The 17,811-nt window shown below is 44.7% G+C and overlaps 5 protein-coding genes across 5 annotated transcripts; 4 read left to right on the top strand and 1 right to left on the bottom strand.

Annotated features, from left to right (window-relative positions):
• Window positions 1-11: 11 nt before the first annotated feature.
• SERLADRAFT_465153 (uncharacterized protein) lies at window positions 12-1,661 on the top strand (the record flags this gene model as incomplete). The annotated part of the gene is made up of 3 exons (XM_007317331.1): window positions 12-83; window positions 187-376; window positions 437-1,661. The coding sequence occupies 2 exons, from the start codon at window positions 278-280 to the stop codon at window positions 1,412-1,414; spliced, it is 1,077 nt and encodes a 358-aa protein (XP_007317393.1).
• A 2,547-nt stretch (window positions 1,662-4,208) lies between these two features.
• Window positions 4,209-6,004, top strand: SERLADRAFT_437032 (uncharacterized protein; the record flags this gene model as incomplete). Its single annotated transcript, XM_007317332.1, has 2 exons — window positions 4,209-4,246; window positions 4,312-6,004. The coding sequence occupies 2 exons, from the start codon at window positions 4,209-4,211 to the stop codon at window positions 6,002-6,004; spliced, it is 1,731 nt and encodes a 576-aa protein (XP_007317394.1).
• Window positions 6,005-6,286: 282 nt separating this feature from the next.
• On the top strand, window positions 6,287-6,891 carry SERLADRAFT_437033 (uncharacterized protein; the record flags this gene model as incomplete). The annotated part of the gene is made up of 2 exons (XM_007317333.1): window positions 6,287-6,797; window positions 6,872-6,891. The coding sequence occupies 2 exons, from the start codon at window positions 6,287-6,289 to the stop codon at window positions 6,889-6,891; spliced, it is 531 nt and encodes a 176-aa protein (XP_007317395.1).
• An 8,222-nt stretch (window positions 6,892-15,113) lies between these two features.
• On the bottom strand, window positions 15,114-16,239 carry SERLADRAFT_414926 (uncharacterized protein; the record flags this gene model as incomplete). The annotated part of the gene is made up of 6 exons (XM_007317334.1): window positions 15,114-15,142; window positions 15,191-15,270; window positions 15,321-15,628; window positions 15,677-15,850; window positions 15,903-16,058; window positions 16,115-16,239. The coding sequence occupies 4 exons, from the start codon at window positions 16,237-16,239 to the stop codon at window positions 15,358-15,360; spliced, it is 726 nt and encodes a 241-aa protein (XP_007317396.1).
• Window positions 16,240-16,805: 566 nt separating this feature from the next.
• SERLADRAFT_386907 (uncharacterized protein) lies at window positions 16,806-17,032 on the top strand (the record flags this gene model as incomplete). Its single annotated transcript, XM_007317335.1, has 1 exon — window positions 16,806-17,032. A coding segment is annotated over one exon (227 nt), but the record flags the coding sequence as incomplete, so codon positions are not given.
• Window positions 17,033-17,811: the final 779 nt, after the last annotated feature.

The raw sequence follows: 17,811 nt of genomic DNA on the forward strand, positions 1-17,811 counted from the left end.
GCTGGACGACCGAACCTAGATCCCGACACCCCAAGAAGAGGCAACACCTTCTCCACCCCCTTTGCCAACTTTGGTAAAATCGTGTACGTGTACCTTTCTTTTGTACTCCCCGCTTTTCATATCCATCGCAACGTCACTCTCATCCTCGTGATTTTCATATCCATCATCCTAATCACACCCCTGTAGTGACCCCTCTGGGAGACTTAACTTTAGCGGAAAAGCCGTCCTACACGCATCGGGTGTCGACTTCTCAAATGGCTCTTCTGTTGCTATCAACATGGGCGAACTCCAGCTCGATGAAGAACTTGGAAGAGGAAATTACGGCACCGTAAGAAAGGTCCTACATAAACCCACTAAAGTAGCAATGGCGATGAAAGTACGTCTCTCCTCCCTCCTCACTTCCTATCCATAACTTATACGCCCCTACCTAACCTAGGAGATCCGCCTCGAACTCGACTCCTCTAAACTAAATTCAATTCTCATGGAGCTCGACATCCTCCACCGCGCTCGCTCCCCCACAATCGTCGACTTCTACGGCGCCTTCTTCCTTGAATCTTGTGTCTACTACTGCATGGAATACATGGATGCTGGCTCCCTCGATCGCCTCCAACCTGGGGGCATCACAGAACATGTCCTCGCCCGTATCGCCTCCCGCATGGTCAAAGGCCTCAAATGGCTTAAAGACGAAATGCAAATTATTCACCGCGACGTAAAACCTACGAATGTCCTGGTCAATCGCAAAGGAGAAGTCAAGCTATGTGATTTTGGTGTATCCGGCCAGCTTGAGAAGAGTCTCGCGAAGACGAATATAGGGTGCCAGTCGTATATGGCGCCGGAGAGGATCAAGGGCTCGTCCGCGTCTTTGCCTGAGCCGACGTTGCATGGCGACGCAGTGGTGGGAGGGATGGACGAGGGTTCGTATTCGGTAGCGTCGGACGTGTGGTCACTTGGTCTCTCAGTCGTGGAAGTTGCAAAGGGGAAGTATCCATACCCCCCTGAAACATACGAAAATGTTTTCGCGCAGCTGAGTGCGATTGTGGATGGCGTGCCACCCGGGCTGCCGGAGGACGAGGACGAGCCTCCGGCTACATCTAGCTTTGAACCAAATGGTGACGGAGATAATACGATGACGATCTCTACATCAAAAGGGAAAGAGCGACGGGACCTTGCAGAGGACGCGGCTGAAGAAACTGGTGATGTATGGCGGCGCCCAAGGCGGTGGACACCCGATGCGAGGAATTGGGTGGCTAGATGTCTCGTAAAGCGAGCAGAGGAGCGAGCCACCTATGCAGAGTTGCTGGCACACCCGTGGCTTGTGGCGGATGCGAAGAGGGAAGTGGATATGGTAGGGTGGGTTGTGCATGCGCTGGAATGGAAGGATAAGCATGGAACGAAGAAGGTTGGGGGAGAATGATAGGCTCCCTTGCCGACTTAATTATTGATATGACAGTTGATACCTATATACAGCATGGCCCTTCGGGCAACCCTGGTCCCTGGGCAGGCAGCGTTGGCTATTCCCATGTTCCTTACTTCAGCACGATAGCTAGGATACAGACCTTCCATGTACATGGGAGCAGTATAAAGACGACAAGAGGGAGCGTCACTCTAAATTATTGTTGTTAATGCTACCGGGGGGATGAAATTTGATTGAATGGAGGAGTCAGCTAGCATGGGTGTAAGCTAAGGTTTGGTGAACTCAAATCCATCTACACAATCATATTTTGGGAAATTTTGTTGGCATTCCTGGACCCGTAGGTTCCAGCAGAGCACAAATGTCCGCTATGTTTTCGAAGGACCTTTTAGTTATTACTCATTACCTTCCTTTCCTTTCTTGCACTTTTAGATCATTCTATCTATTGTCACATGGCTACCTTGGTGCTACTCACTCTTGCATCCATACATTGTTGTTTTGTTGTCACTGTAAGGACTGCAAACTGTTAACTGATGGCCTGGTGTGTGATCTGGATACAGGTGGGGTCTGCCCAGAGGGCAATGGTTATGCTTATGAGGCTTATCGAATGTGGCCACATTGGGCTATATATAGTGAAATCTTGCCTAACATGTAATCAATAAAGATCTACAGTTGATGTTACGCTTGAAATGTACAAGCCTGGTAACAAGAGGGGTTTCTGATAAGCCCGTGGGTAACGGGTTTGAGACATATTCTGATGATGAAGGTTTTACTGATGAATACCAAGTTGCACTGTTGAAGCATACAATCGTATTGGAGATGTTTACTACAATACAAGCATCTATTCCTGGTACCGTCAGGTTACCAGGTTTGTACTTCAATTATTCTGCCTTCAAATGATGACGGCCAACCGGCCCTTTTTCTCGCCGTATCTGCGCTCACCCATTTGAAAATTTCATCCATTTTGTCCTCTCTAATCCACAAATCTCCCCACTTTTTGCTGATGATGGGGCAAACTAACTCTACCAGTAATCATAGTTCTCCTATGCAATCTCAGCCTCCTTTACTCTCCACATCTGCTCCATGGTCTTCTTTGTTTGTGGAAGGTAGTTCATCGGAGCAGCGCAACAATTCTTTGCTGCTGAATGATTCATGTCATCCAACTACAATGCAGACGTGCTCTTTTGACTGTGGTACATAATTTTCTTCCTCACATACTTTGCGCTTACCCCTGCTTTGCCCTCCTTCTCATGGTTGTCAATTGTACCTTGGTTGTTTTTGGTTGTTAGCTACTTTGCCACTTGTTGAATGTGATGAGCCTTTTCAGGATGGTAAGCATCATATTGTCTTCAACGCAGTTTTGCTTTCCAGCATGTCTATGTTAATCCTCAGTATGACTTAATACAATTATGGCCTACAGGACCATATGTAATAGTGCAGCTCTCTTCTGTTCCGCAATTGATACTGCATTTCCAACATTTGACAGCTAACCAATTAGCCCATATCACTTGCTTGCATCTAATTAGAGTTCCCAAAAACCCTGTGAAAGCTGTCATTGCCCGTCAATTACTAGATCATTCTTGTACTGCTAGCTGTACACACTTAACACATTTTGTTTTCTCTGAATTGAAACGAGACCGTCGAGATGCAGACTGTAAACGAGTTGACGTTGCTGGCCAAGTCACTGAGCGTACTACCACACGTCGTCAGCTCCATGCCGCGAAGATAGCATGGAAGTTCGCCAGTTTCTGCCCCTGCCAAAGGACAAAATCGAAGAGGCTGTCTGTGCATTATTTGTTGGTGCAGATACACCCGTTAGTGGGGAGAATATTGCCAATCTTCATCCAATTCTTGTGAGCAAAAGATGAGTGTGCACATTGTTAGATTTTCTTGTCCATTGTAATCCGTGGTATAGGTCTGCAGGTGTGCGCATCAGCAAATCTAATTTGAATGATTTGTACGCAGGTGACAAAGACTCTGACTTTCCATTGGCTGTCAACTTGAACTTCCTCGCTGCTGAAGCGAATTCAAATGCTGGTGTTGCTGATTATACGGACTGTGCTGATTTGGAGCTTACAGTGATAGAAGGCTCTCCACCTGAACACATTATAGAAGCAGTGGGGTATACCTCCAGCAACGTCTCTCCTAGTAGTTATTGGCTTATGAAGGCTACTGCGCTCACTTCTTGTTTAGATGGCAAACACTTCCTACAGCTTCGCATAGCTGTAACAACCAAGAGTTAGTTACTCTGGTGCACACAAGAACACACTATAAAGGTAGTGAAGAGGGAGTGGTTACCCCTTAAGCTGCAGAGAGTTTGTTGATATACAACAGGAGGACTCGCTGAGGAGTCTCCTTGATCTATTGGGGTATTTATACTAATACAGAGTGTTTGTACCTATGTACTGTACAGTTGATAAAGGCAGTGGCTGATGATGTGAGAGGGCGCAGCCCATGTGACCAGCTCCACCGCGTGAGAGAGTTTGAGTCTAAAAGAAGAATAAAGGCAGTGCTGCGCGAGAAGGTGGAGTTAGAACGAAAAAGGAAAGTGCTGTATGGCACGAAGTGTGAACTATAGTAAAAGGTTAAAGCGGAGAATGAAAATTAAAGGAAAGGTCCGAAAATTGTGTTATCGTAACAACAGCTAGTCATCCCATGAATGACAATGACCCTGCTATGTTAACCATGTTGTTCCCTCATCTTGACCCTTGGGGTATAGGAGGGTTTCATGAACCAAACCAAAGTGAGGCGCAAAAAATCACCTTCGAGTGACAAGTGAAGAATATGTTGATGCAACATGACGGGCGATTTCAAGCGGACCCTTCCTTTGCCTATGTATGTTTTAACATCTTACAAAAAAAGGAAGTAAATCAGTAGGTTTGTTTTCGAGTCGATCACAGTCAACATGATTCTATTGGAGCTGAGGTAGTGGAACACGCACTAGGCTTTACAGATCTCATATGTTTGTGGCAGAAAAACCCGACCGCGAAGCCGTCCAATTCCTATCAAAAGAGAGCCCTTCTGCTGCTTAATAAACTAAAACTTGTAGCTAAAGACGTAAGAGGTAGCACAGGTTATAAGTTATGTCAAAGAAATGAAATCAGATCCCTCATAAAACGTTTTGGCACACCTGCTTTGTTCTTGATGATTAACCCCTCTGACGTGCATAGTCCGCTTGTTGGTATTCTCGGGAGGATGCTGCCAGAGCATTGGCACACTAAGTCTGCATATGAGCGTTCCCTCTTCGTCGCCAAAAATCCTGCCACTGCCGCGACCTTCTTCTTCTTTCATGCCATGATGTCCAACTTTTTTGGGCTCGTCATTAAACATGGTCAGCAGAAACCAGGACTTTTTGGTCACTCTCAAGCTTACTATGGCATGGTGGAAGCACAAGGCCAGGGAACTTTGCATTGTCACTTGCTGTTGTGGTTGCATGGTAACCCAAATCCTCAACTTCTGCGAGATCGAATGGTTAATGATGAATGCTACAAAGAGAGAATCATTTGTTGGATGGAATCCATTATCCACTGCGAACTACCCAATTCAACAGGCATCGTAATTGATTCTCAAGACCGCCCGCTGAAGAAACCTAGTCTTCCCCCGCATCAACTCGATCCACGCATTGCTGAAGGTCCTTCTTTGGGAGTGGACGACAATGGCTTTTTGGAACAATTTCAGCAGTTTGTTCAAGAGTTGGCTGTGCATTGCAACTGGCATGAGCATACAGACACATGTTGGAAGCATTTACAAAAAGACGAGCCAAGAGATGATCAACATTGTCGTATGAGATTAAATGGTACAACCAGGGCCTTAACAGAAGTTGATCCAGAGACCCAATCCATTCTGCTTTGTAGGTTACATTCACGGATCAATGATTTCAACGACAACATCATCTTTCTTTTAAAATGTAACATGGATATTAAGTATATAGGATCTGGTCAAGCTGCCAAAGCTTTAGTGTACTACATCACGGACTATATCACTAAGAGCAGTTTACCTGTGCACATTGGGTTTGATGCATTGAAACACACCATCCAGCAAAACTCCATGAAGTTCCCGTCCAATTGCCAAGCGTTAACAAACGAGACAAACCAAAGCCTCTTTACAAAGTGTGTTAATGCCATCATGGCACGCCAGGAACTATCTCATCAACAGGTGATGAGCTACTTGATTGGGGGAGGCAACCATTACAAAAGTCACAGCTACAGGCTCTTACAATGGACTCAATTTGACCGTTTTATCCATGCAGAATTAAGCGTCCCAGATGAAGACAGAGCCTCCTCCAACAATTCAGATGTGGAAAGCAGTGTGGATTGTGTGGAAAGTGAAGTGGCAGGAATGGAGCATACCAATACACAGGACGATGTATTGGTATCAGTTGAACCTACTCGTGTGTCTGTTCATAGTGACTTGCAGGATTACCAATGGCGCAGTCGTGAACATCCATTTGACTCCTTGTCTTTGTGGGAATATACAGAGTCTGCACACAAGTTTTATCTTGCCTCAGAAAATGCAAGGTTAGCGAAGGTTCAACCAACAGGGCATGCAGAAGCACCTATTGATGGCATGCCCACTCAACTTCCCACTTGTTGAGGCAAACACGCTCAACCGTGTGGTTGTTTATGTGAAAAACACCCTCAGTATCACACCCACATTCTGCGCATGCGAGAAGAGCCTTACATACCAGTGTTACTTGGATCTTCATTGCCTAGGGGTGATTGCTCAGAAGAGGAGCGTGAATTATGGTGCCGGGCAATGTTGATCTTGTTCAAACCTTGGCGATGAGCGGCTGATATAGAGCAATCTTTCAAATCTTGGAGCCAAGCGTATGAACAATATGACTTCAAAACTGATCATCAACAAATTATCAACAATATGAATGTTGAAAACAAGTGTAAAGACGCACAAGATGAATATGAACACAGTCGTTTGAATGATCCCACCGATTCTGCTTGCCATGAACATACAAGTGGTGGTATGAATGAATTTGGGGAAAGTATGAGTGACAATGAGACGCATGATGTTTTTGATGGCAAATTTGATTGTTTGGCAGCTTTGGAAAGCTCTGTGGTTGAGAGTGAACAAACAGAGAATTTAAATGAAGCTTTACTCGCCGTTGAAAAAGCTGGTTTAATAGACACATTTCCTGTTCCTCCGAAACATACTCCACAATATCCTGCTCCTTCCATAGTATCATCCCATGACTTACTCCAAATTTGGCTCCAGGCCCAACTCATGAAAGATCTGAAGCGTCAAAAGAGACCTGTTAGCATATTGGACAATGCAAATGGTATCAGTGATGCAAACCAACCTCCTGCAAGTAAAAAGCTTCGAACGGAGAGAGAGGCTTTCACACACCTGAACTTGGTTCAACCTACAGCGGAAAGTATGTTGAAACTATGAAAGGCCACAATCAGCTTGGGATTTTGGATAAAACATTAGCTGACATGGGCATCATAGGCAATGAAGAACAAGAATGAGCTGTTCAAATTGTCGGTGAACACTTCGTTCAAAAATCTAACAATCAATTAATGCTCCATATCACCGGAATAGGAGGCTCTGGCAAAAGCGATGTCATTAATAAAATTGTTGAATTCATGAGTAGATGCAATGCTTCAGATAAAATCTTGCTTAGCGCTCCTACCGGTTGTGCAGCTGTGTTGATTGGAGGTTATACTATTCACACTTTGACATTTTTACCTAAATCCCAGCACAAACCAAATCAAGGAGAGCTTGAGGCCATTTGGCGCAATATCAAATACCTTGTTATCGATGAAATATCCATGGTATCCGCTTCTTTGCTCAGTGATATATTGCATCGGTTATGTTCTGCTAAGGCCATGGACCCGGACAAAGCTCATCTACCTTTTGGTGGCATAAACATCATTTTCACTGGTGACTTTGGCCAACTCAAGCCAGTGAAAGACACGGCGCTCTTCAGCCACTCCCTACTCTGTAACATCTCTCCAAACACCGCTTTGACAAATTGTGGGCAATCATCCTTACACGGAGCCTTGTTGTGGCGGCAAGTGAATAAAGTCGTTGAACTCAAGAAGAACTGGCGAGCAAGGAGTGATCCAGCCTTCGTCAACTTGCTTCAATGGATTTGTGCGGGTATCGCGTGGAATGGAGCCTCAGAAATGACCAAAGCCCAGCAAGGATCAGGAGAAAATTACACAGACTCTGATTTCAAGCTTGTAAATTGTAGGTGTTTACACATGCTTTTTACACACAATGCAAGCAAACTAGATGGATTTAAAGATGCACCAATTGTCGGTTTTGTTTGCAAAAAAGTGGTATGTGATGCTATCAACTACAAAAAAGTAGAAAGTTATGCGTCTACGCACGCTGAAGAGTTTGCTCTGTACCATTTGCACAACACAATGAAAAAGCAACCTTTGGAGGAAGATCTCCAGAAATATGCATGGCGCAACTTTTCATCAAGCATCACACAACGACAGCCTTGGTCAACTCCCGCTAGCTCATGGTATGTGAGTCATGATTATGGAAAATATCGCTATATCTTGCAAGGTTGTAAACGGTGCAGAAGGAATTTTGTTGGACATCAAGTACTCCGTAGACAAGAAGAATTGGAGATATGCTGAGTGTGCATACGTCCAAATTGATGGTGCTGATTTGCAAGCACCTGGCATAACAGCTAATGTTATTCCCATTCTACCCGTTCAAGGTTTGTATACAAACCAAAAAAATCTGAAGAGCGTACCAATTGTCCTACTGCTCTCAGAAGTACTACCATCGTACGAACTCAACTACCTATCTTGCCAGCTTACACATTCACCGACTACAAAGTGCAGGGTTGCTCTCTTTGCAAAGTAATCCTTGATTTAGCCGGCTGCAGATCTCTGCAAAGCGCATATGTTATGCTGTCCCGTGCTCAATCTCTTACAGGCATAGCTGTGTTGCGTCGATTTTCACCTAAAAAATTACTCAGCATCTTGGGCAGCAATTTTGTGATGAGTTTAGTCGCTTGCGCAATCTTGACATCAACACAAGAATTGAGTATGAATCCTGAAAATTGCTACATAGTTTTCTTTCTACCTGATCAACACAACCATCCGCTTGCTCCACCTGTCTTTGCATCCATTTTCAACCGAATGACGATAATCCCCTCCTGGTCGCAAATGGTCTCAAAGTCTCATAATTGCCTGTACAGCTGTACCCTCCTAAATACCAGATCATCCCTCCTTCGTGGCACCGTTGCACTGGTGCGAGCAGTAACAATTCAACACCCGCACTCCCATTGTTTATTCTCCAGAACAAACACCCTGCATCAAATGTTGTATGGATTGTATGGATGCATATAGGATCTTGGCGGCAAACGTGAGGTTTCTCGTACTCTTTGTCCTCCCATACACCAGATCTCAAACGTAAATCATATCCTTGCTCAGCATATTTGTGATAGCCATGAATGGTGTTACAATGCGGCGTGACATGTTTAAAGAGCGTGTAATGATTTGCATTGGTAAGACCACGGCGCAAACTGGTGAGCTTTGGATAAGCCAAAAAGAATCCATGGCCTGACATGAAGTTCATCACAGGGGTGGAATGGAATTAAAATATGGGGGCGACACTCATACAGGATGAGGAGATTACCACATTGATGGTTGTATCCCCATTACACACTGTAACCACTTCGGAAATATTGAGGTCGGCGACGTAATCCTCTCTTCCCTCAACATCTTTACTAACAACTAGATAGCCTTCTTGCTCCCTCAACATCTGCAACATTCGGTTTTTTTTGTAAAACGGCACATACAAATCCAGATCATGAGGCTGCTAGCTACTTTTTCCTTCAAAAAAATGCAGGGCTACCAATCCTGACACGACACTTTTGAGTAAGCCAAGGTTTGACAAGAATACACCTGGCTGGCGTACAAAACGCCTCAACAATGCAAATAAGCAACCTTTAATATGGCAGTGGACTACAGCGTAGTTCCGATGGGATGTACTGGCATACAGAATGACGTCTGCGACACTCAAATTGCCTAGCATGACTTGCACCACTTCCACAGGGCACCATTCTACCAGCAGTCCATCACGATGCAAAGGGGGAAGCTCAACAGGACAAAGAAGTACGGTGAGTTCTTCTTTGAGAGATGGCATCACAGGTCTTTTTTTTGCACACCCCTGGCTCCTTCGCAATTTATCACATTTTCCCCAATTCCCTTTTCAGGACCTTGTACCCCTTTTCACTCAAGTTCTGTCTTCCCAACGACAGCATTGCAATTGGAACCCAGATGGCAGACCTTTTTTGGCCTTAAGTACCACTTGCATTGCCTGGGGTGTTGCATTACCAACTTCTTCGCACACAACATGCCTTGGTTCCAATGTACATTGTTTCTCTCATTCAGGCTCTGTTTCCCTTGATGTTTTTCTGTTGCTTAGTGGAAAACAACACTCTTGTTGTTGCAAACTTTCCCCTAAACCTCACTGAAATGCTTGCACCCGATGTTCTCAAAAAACCTTATGGAACACACCTTCTGCCCACCTCTTACAATGACATATGTGAATGGGCCTACGTAGCCAACGATGCCATGTCAACGGATCATAACCATCATCACATCCTACTTTACAAGCAACTCTCCAACGCAGAACATACCGACATCTCCCTGGTGAAGTTAAGAATGCAGGGCATCTTAGTTAATTGCAATTTGGCCGCTTTGGGAGCATGGAATGGGTAAGTTGCCTCCCCTTTCTCCTTCACACAATTACCAATATTTATTGTGTGATACAAAAAGATCCCCATCATTAGCATCATCAGCTTCCCAATCCCTCACTTTGACACCTCGTCCTTTCCATGATCAATGGTTTCCCGTTCTAACCGCCATCCGCTGTTGATGATGAGAACTGCAGTTAGAAAACCACACACAAAACAAACTAACACACAATCCTCCCAGATTCCACGGAACTTGTTTATGGGCTTTGCCTCCTAGAACAGTGGAGTGGTCTGGTTGTTCGTGGGGTGGTACGTATAAAGATCCTTCAAAGTAAAACCCAGTGATGTATGAGTGTGGGTTTTGAGGAGGAGGGATAGTTGAATTTATAGAAGGATAGGGGCTTTGTGACGAGTATAGATGAACACTACCTTGCTAATCGTAGCACAAGGTAGGTTTGAGAACGACAATATGACGAGGTTCCCAGTGATAGCAGGCTCCTGACGCACAAACTGTAGTGCTCAGAAGGACTCTAATCGAAAGGGATGACAATGACTTCAAAAATGGGAAGTGATGATGACAGCAGTTAACAGTGGTAGCAGTGGGAAGTGTTGTGACCACACTGGATCACAAGTAGCAGAGTAGTGAACTTGAGAGTAGAGAAGAAGTCTGGATTGGATTTCTTGTTGTTTTTTTTACAAGGTAAAATACAGGGGTTTATATAGTAAAAGAGAAGTAGGCTATGCACAGTATAGCTGTGCAAAAAGAATGAGAAAGAATATGAAGGAAGGAATGTACGCTGATGAATCCTGCGTAGGTAGTACAGGATAAAATTGTCAAAAAAAAGAAAAGAAAGGTATAGAACAATAAATGCTGTGAGTAATGTCACAGGTTTGTACAGCCATAAAGTAAAGTCCAATAGCAAAAAGAGAGCAGGAAGATCATGATGTCATGGGAAGATGCAGTAAAAAAGGGCAAGGCAAAACACTATCAGTATCAACACAGTTCCTTTATTGTCAGTCAGGCATTCTAAAAAAATATGTGTCCATAAAAATGATTCAAAAATCAAAAATAATCGCACTGTAAATGAATGTTCTGCTGAAAAAAAAGAAACTGGAGCCACCGATCCACCACCTAGTCCAAATCTGACAGTTCCATGGCCTTACCAATGGACTGGTTGTGTTGGACCACCTGATCAAACGAGGGAGGGAGAGGAGTAGTTCCAATTTGGAACAAGTGAGTCCCAGGCAGCGTGTGGTAGGTGTAGCTGTAGCGAAGACGATGGACAAATGATAAGTGTACCCAAGTGAATGGGACAGCAATGAACATGGGCGACGCAAGGGGATGAACCTTCTCCAGCTCAAAAACTACCCACCCACGCTCCAACCAGGCAAGACGAGCGACCGATGTTTTGATAGTATATGATGGCAGATCGACGTCATGAAGATGGACCTGTTGCCCTATTTGGACCGGCCGCTGGGGCTTTGCTGATATCAGCAGTGGCACGTGGTAGTCAACGGATTGGCGACGGAAGCAGATAGGAAGTGGCGACATCAGAAATGGTGGGGGTGCAAAGAAGATGAGGAGGAGGAGGGTGGAGGTGACGAGGAGGTGAACTAAAATGGGGACCCAGAAACGACCGTCGGGTGAGAATAAAAAGGAGAGGAAGGGGCCCATGGTGGGGCTAGGCAAAGGAAGGGGAGTAAGGGAAACAACAAAAGCGAGGGCGCAATGCAATGTGTAGCCAGTGGCGACGCAAAAATTTGCTGAAATGCCGAAATGCGGAAAGTACCGGATGGAAAAGCAAAGGTGAGCGTGACTGGATTGCCTAATAGAGGTGGTGCTGATCAGCCACAAGTTCAAAAAGGGCAATATTAATTACTATTCCATGTGGCACTGTGCCTGTGTGGCACAAAGGCGAGTCTTTTTGAATATTCGCTTCATTATTGACACCTGTCCATGCTACCAATCAACTTTGGTGCATGACAACGGGGAGGACCGGGAGCGGTTTGTTGAGGGCTGCGAGGAAATCTCTCTGGTGTCTGTGGTCCGCGTCTGATACCCACTCTTCGGAGAGCTGTTTGTTACGATCTCTATAGGACATTTAAGGACTACTCATTTCTTTTTACTCATCGGTTATACCATCGGACTGATGACTCATTTCCTTCACGTACACTTCCGTTCCTCTCGCATTCACAGTACCTATTATAGTACTTAGTCCTCAACGGACGGACCTGCCCTAGATAGGATCTAACTCCTATCACCGATTCCTTTCTATTATAAATACCATGTAACAGCAGTAGTCTTCTCTAATATGATTCTACGCAGTTTACGCTTACAAAGCTAGACTCCTAAGATCAGACTTCTATTCAGAAGAAGACCAACTCCCATTGGAAAACCTCCACTCAGAACTATGTTCTCGAACTTGTCTTCGGATAAGTCTCTTTACAAACCTCGACGAACCCTCAGACTTTGTTAAGCACTTTGTGCATAACACCTCTTCTGAACGACAACACCGCCCTCGCATTCAATGCTGTTATGCCTGTCAAGGATATGGCCATTGTGCCATCTATTGTTGTTACCATACTTGTTCCACATGCGGACTAGATGCCCCCGGACACCACGCTAACAAGTGTAACAGACAACAAAATCACCCCTTCACCGCAGATAGTTGGGGATTAGATGATATGCATAACAACTTGGACGAAGACGTGCGGTACAACGTAGACGGAGAGCTAGGAGACTTTGGGGCGGTCTGGGCCTGGGGGGGGTGGTGTTGCGTACTGTATCTCTTATGGACTTTATTTTCTTCTCGGAGTAGCCACATACCGCTACTCATTCTTATTCCCACACTAGTTACCTGTTACGGTTTCTCACCCGTCATCATTTTTTCAACACAAACACCTACCCTAAAGTAGGACAGTATATATAGCATCGCCCTCCGGGCAGTCCTGGTCCCTACAATGCCAGGTTTATGTAATTGCACGTGGAAAACTTCGCACATGTACACTATACCGAATACTGGATGAGAACTCATGGTAAAGGAAGGCGGATAAACTGTAATTTCTGGCATGCGAGGGATTCAGTCAACATTTTATGGTACAAGTTACAGGCTAGCTAAGGAATGTATTTAGAGGACACAGCACTATTTGAAGGTGATTGTTAGATTGAGGGAATTTGAAGTGGCATTGCTTACCAGGCAGCCAGCAAACTTATGAGTGATAAGTTGTGGTAAAAGATGTGTGTCACATGTAAGGGTTGTGAGCAGGAATGTTTAACAAACAGCATTCCTCCGCGCCAGTTAGGGATGTTGTGTGATTTTTGCTTGTGTGTAAGCATAGTATGGGCAATCATTTTGTTGTCTTGTAGTAGAACATCCAAACAGTCTTGATCGATGTAGAAAATTGAGAACCTATTAGCGAGCTGAATGCAAGGAGTATTACTCCCTGGGATGGTGTCAAACAAAACGGAATATAAGATGGGCAAAGTGTTGTGTTTGAAAGATATTGTTGGAGAAAAGTCGATGTTATATGTACTATGGTAGAATGGCAAGCCAACATTGTCATGCATTTCAAGAATCCCTTCAATGTCGTGTTGATCTATAATTTCGTGTTTGGCGGCATCCATAGTGGGAGGGAAGTATAGGTAGGAGTTAAGGCAAGATATGCTGCAGCATGCATTGGGGTCACAAGAAATGGAAGGTAGGTTGACAATCATGGCACTAGCGCCATCACAAGGTAAGTATGCAGCTTTGAACATGATGGGATAGCTGGTCTCGTGTTAGCGAGTTATGAGGAAGAAAAGTTCGAAGGACCTACTTTTTGGTGCAACGCTATAGTGTCAGAAATGTGTTGAGCCACTGCTGTGTCGGCCATTTGGGAAGTGTGTAGACAGAGTCAGATGGTTTCTGTTAGGAAGAAGAGGAGTCACTGTTCGTGGGCAATAGAGGATGGTGTGTTTCCGCTATGGTAGTACCACCAGATTGTGTTCTCGAGTTTGGCGGCTGTGAATGTGCAATATTTTTCCCATTTGCCTGATGACGGTCCATTTTTCATCACAAATAAAGGACCTCTCAACCATATTTTGCTGGTTTCATAAGTGTATAGGAAATTGCTGATAAAATTGATGGGATGGCCATGATTGCGTGCGTGTTTGGGGTTTTCTCCGTATATTTGGTAGTAACTGTCAATGGTCGACTGTCAGCAGTTGTAGAAGATGCCTAGGTCCTGCACATCACAACCCCCATCGCAAATGAGCATTGTGAGGTGTTGGAGTATACTTGGATCAGTGACTGCGATCAGCAGGGGAACAGGATCTATGTTTTGTAGCACATTCTCTCATGTAGTTGTTTGAGATTGTTGTGATGCAATGTTGATGCGGAAACAAGGGTAATGATTGCCATTCGGATTTGATTGAAAGGAGTCGTGCAAGGTCCAGAAACGCTGAAGATGAGTCAGGATGTGTTGTTGTCAGAATACAAGTGACAAGTACTTTGTATCCCAATGCCCAAAGAGGATTCCATTCTTTCAAGATTTTGTGTGCACAATGCAAGCCAATATGTGGATGAACAGCATGAACATTTGTTAGAGCACGGTGGATTTCATTGTCTGTGGGCGACATGCATGCCATTATGGACGTTGAATGGGAAGCAAACAATATAGGCAGTGCACCAGGCATTTGCATTTTTAAAGATAGTTATAGGGGTATTATACATCATTGTAGATGTCATTGTAATGTGTATCAGTATGAATTCAAAAGAGAAAGTGTTTAGGCTGCAGGCTGTCATGAGAATTTTTTTGTTAGGAGATGAAGATGAACACTTGCTTTAGATGTTGAAAGGGTAAGGGCCACTGTGAATGAGAGAAACATCCTGTAACTCCAAAAGAATGTTCCACTTTTCCCAAGCCTTGACAGTTTTGTCTCATTTATAACGTTTGATGAATGCTTCCATCAATACAATGTCACCAAGCTTGAGGCGCCGGGCAGGATATGTGTCCATGTCAGCTTTACTAGTAAAGGTTTGGCAGGCATCATAAACCGACGTAAAAGGAATAGGCTAGCAGACATGTTAGTACAAGAAATATGGGGGTCAGAATGCATTTACGCTTTGCATTTTTCCATCTTCATCAAACAGAGTTTGGTGGCGGGACACAAGGATGTCATTTCAACCATTATTTGTCATGTCTGGCGGGATGTTAGTTGAATAAAACTTGTGGGTGGCGAATTATATATACCTTGGGGGGGTTGATGTAAGTTTCCTACAAGTTGCTGTTACATAGTGAGTGAGTTGATGCCAAAAGGCTCAACAGCTATGTTGATGTGTGCTTTTGGGGCACCTTGAGGGCCGCCACCGAATAACCAGACCTTTGATATTTTTCCTACGATCCAAACGGTATAAGGTTTGTTGGTGGTCTTGTCACAGATGTAGTATGACCAGTTCTTCTTGTGTTTAGTTTGTCCCCAGGTGTCGATAGATGGTAGTTTGTTAATGCTGTATGTCAGAGTGGCAGGGTCTGCAAAATTAGCGAAGCTTTGGATCCGGCTGCAAAATATGTCAGGTAGATACCTGTTGCATGACACAACAACATACAGTCTAATGTCTGTGGTGAAGGATCTCAGAAGAGTCTCGTCGAGAGCGATGGTGGAGCTGTTGTCGGTGGTGTCCGCTTCTATCGGGTGTTCATCTGGGGTTGGGTAAGTGATTGCTGTTATTGTGTTACCGTTTTTCTCTGTATCTGCATATAAGTCTTCAGTGGAATCGTTGCTATAGACATTATAAATCAATTTTTATTGTAAGCGATAGATACAATGTTTACAGCAGCGTTGAGGATTGAGATGATTCCGGTGCAATTTCAGGGGAGTGTTGAGCATGTACCATGTCGACGGATTTGTTCGGTGTCTTAGAAATGCTACATGACGAATGATCAGGCGCATGAAATGTGGATGAATTTGGGCCAGCTGAATTATCAGAGCTAATATTAAGACTTTAGACGATGAACAAGTGACAATAAGAGACTTAAGTGCTTACAATTCCTCTTCATTGGACAGATCTGATAAGGCGTTGCCGTCCATAGCAACAGCTTTGCTCCTTTCGGTTGGGGATTCTTCGGCGGCAGGGATGGCTTTTGGCAGCGTGCGTTTGGTGGCGGGCATGGTGCAAGTGGGGAATTTTCAAGTTTGTTATGGTATGGCCATCGGTGAATGACCAGCATTTGAAGGCAAATTTTGGCACCTTGATTTCTTTGGAGGAGCGATGGCATGACTACGCTGATGAGGGTGAAAGTTTAGGGTGTGATTGGCAGGAGGATGCCAACGTTGAAATCAGTTCTGAGTTCTGATTATAAGGCCTAGGATGAAAAAAGGGAGGTACAATACAAGTATATAATACACTGTTTCATCGCAGGATCACCCCAATTTAGCCAATGTACTAGAACCAGAGGAGGAGGGTGCAATTGCACGCTTGATTCCCAACTGAGTGATTTGGTGTTGAGACAATACATAGTATTAGACAAGTGGAAAATAAACTCACTGTACGCAATTGAGTGACAGGAAGTAGTTGCAGAACATGGTCCAGTTTGAGGTGGGCACGGACAGTACATTGGCCACCACAAATGCAAAACACGCTGATGTCGAGAGAAACCCCGACATTGACTAAATCCCCTGTGCAAAAAATGGTATGGGAATAGGGAATTTTACCACAATTATCTAGCATGCAAGCAATGGGTAATTTTTCTACCACTCGCCACAAATCTTTGATTGCATTGGCTTTTCCTGCAGGATTGTCGCTGGGAAGTAATACCAAGCTTTGGCTGGCGTTTGTAGAAGAGATCTGTATTAGACATCATAAGGGAGGGAATTGGAACAGCTACTGCAAATTTACCTTGGAGAATACGCGATGCTGCATGTATAAGTTGTGCATCCTACTGACCGGAGGTTCTTCAAAGCTGTTTTTGCCAAGACTTATATGGATGAGTTGATGGATGTTGCGGTGTCATGCACCAAAGTTGATTGGTAGCATGGACAGGTGTCAATAATGAAGCGAATATTCAAAAAGACTCGCCTTTGTGCCACACAGGCACAGTGCCACATGGAATAGTAATTAATATTGCCCTTTTTGAACTTGTGGCTGATCAGCACCACCTCTATTAGGCAATCCAGTCACGCTCACCTTTGCTTTTCCATCCGGTACTTTCCGCATTTCGGCATTTCAGCAAATTTTTGCGTCGCCACTGGCTACACATTGCATTGCGCCCTCGCTTTTGTTGTTTCCCTTACTCCCCTTCCTTTGCCTAGCCCCACCATGGGCCCCTTCCTCTCCTTTTTATTCTCACCCGACGGTCGTTTCTGGGTCCCCATTTTAGTTCACCTCCTCGTCACCTCCACCCTCCTCCTCCTCATCTTCTTTGCACCCCCACCATTTCTGATGTCGCCACTTCCTATCTGCTTCCGTCGCCAATCCGTTGACTACCACGTGCCACTGCTGATATCAGCAAAGCCCCAGCGGCCGGTCCAAATAGGGCAACAGGTCCATCTTCATGACGTCGATCTGCCATCATATACTATCAAAACATCGGTCGCTCGTCTTGCCTGGTTGGAGCGTGGGTGGGTAGTTTTTGAGCTGGAGAAGGTTCATCCCCTTGCGTCGCCCATGTTCATTGCTGTCCCATTCACTTGGGTACACTTATCATTTGTCCATCGTCTTCGCTACAGCTACACCTACCACAC

This window comes from Serpula lacrymans (assembly GCF_000218685.1).
Source record: "Serpula lacrymans var. lacrymans S7.9 unplaced genomic scaffold SERLAscaffold_6, whole genome shotgun sequence".
NCBI lineage: Eukaryota > Fungi > Basidiomycota > Agaricomycetes > Boletales > Serpulaceae > Serpula > Serpula lacrymans.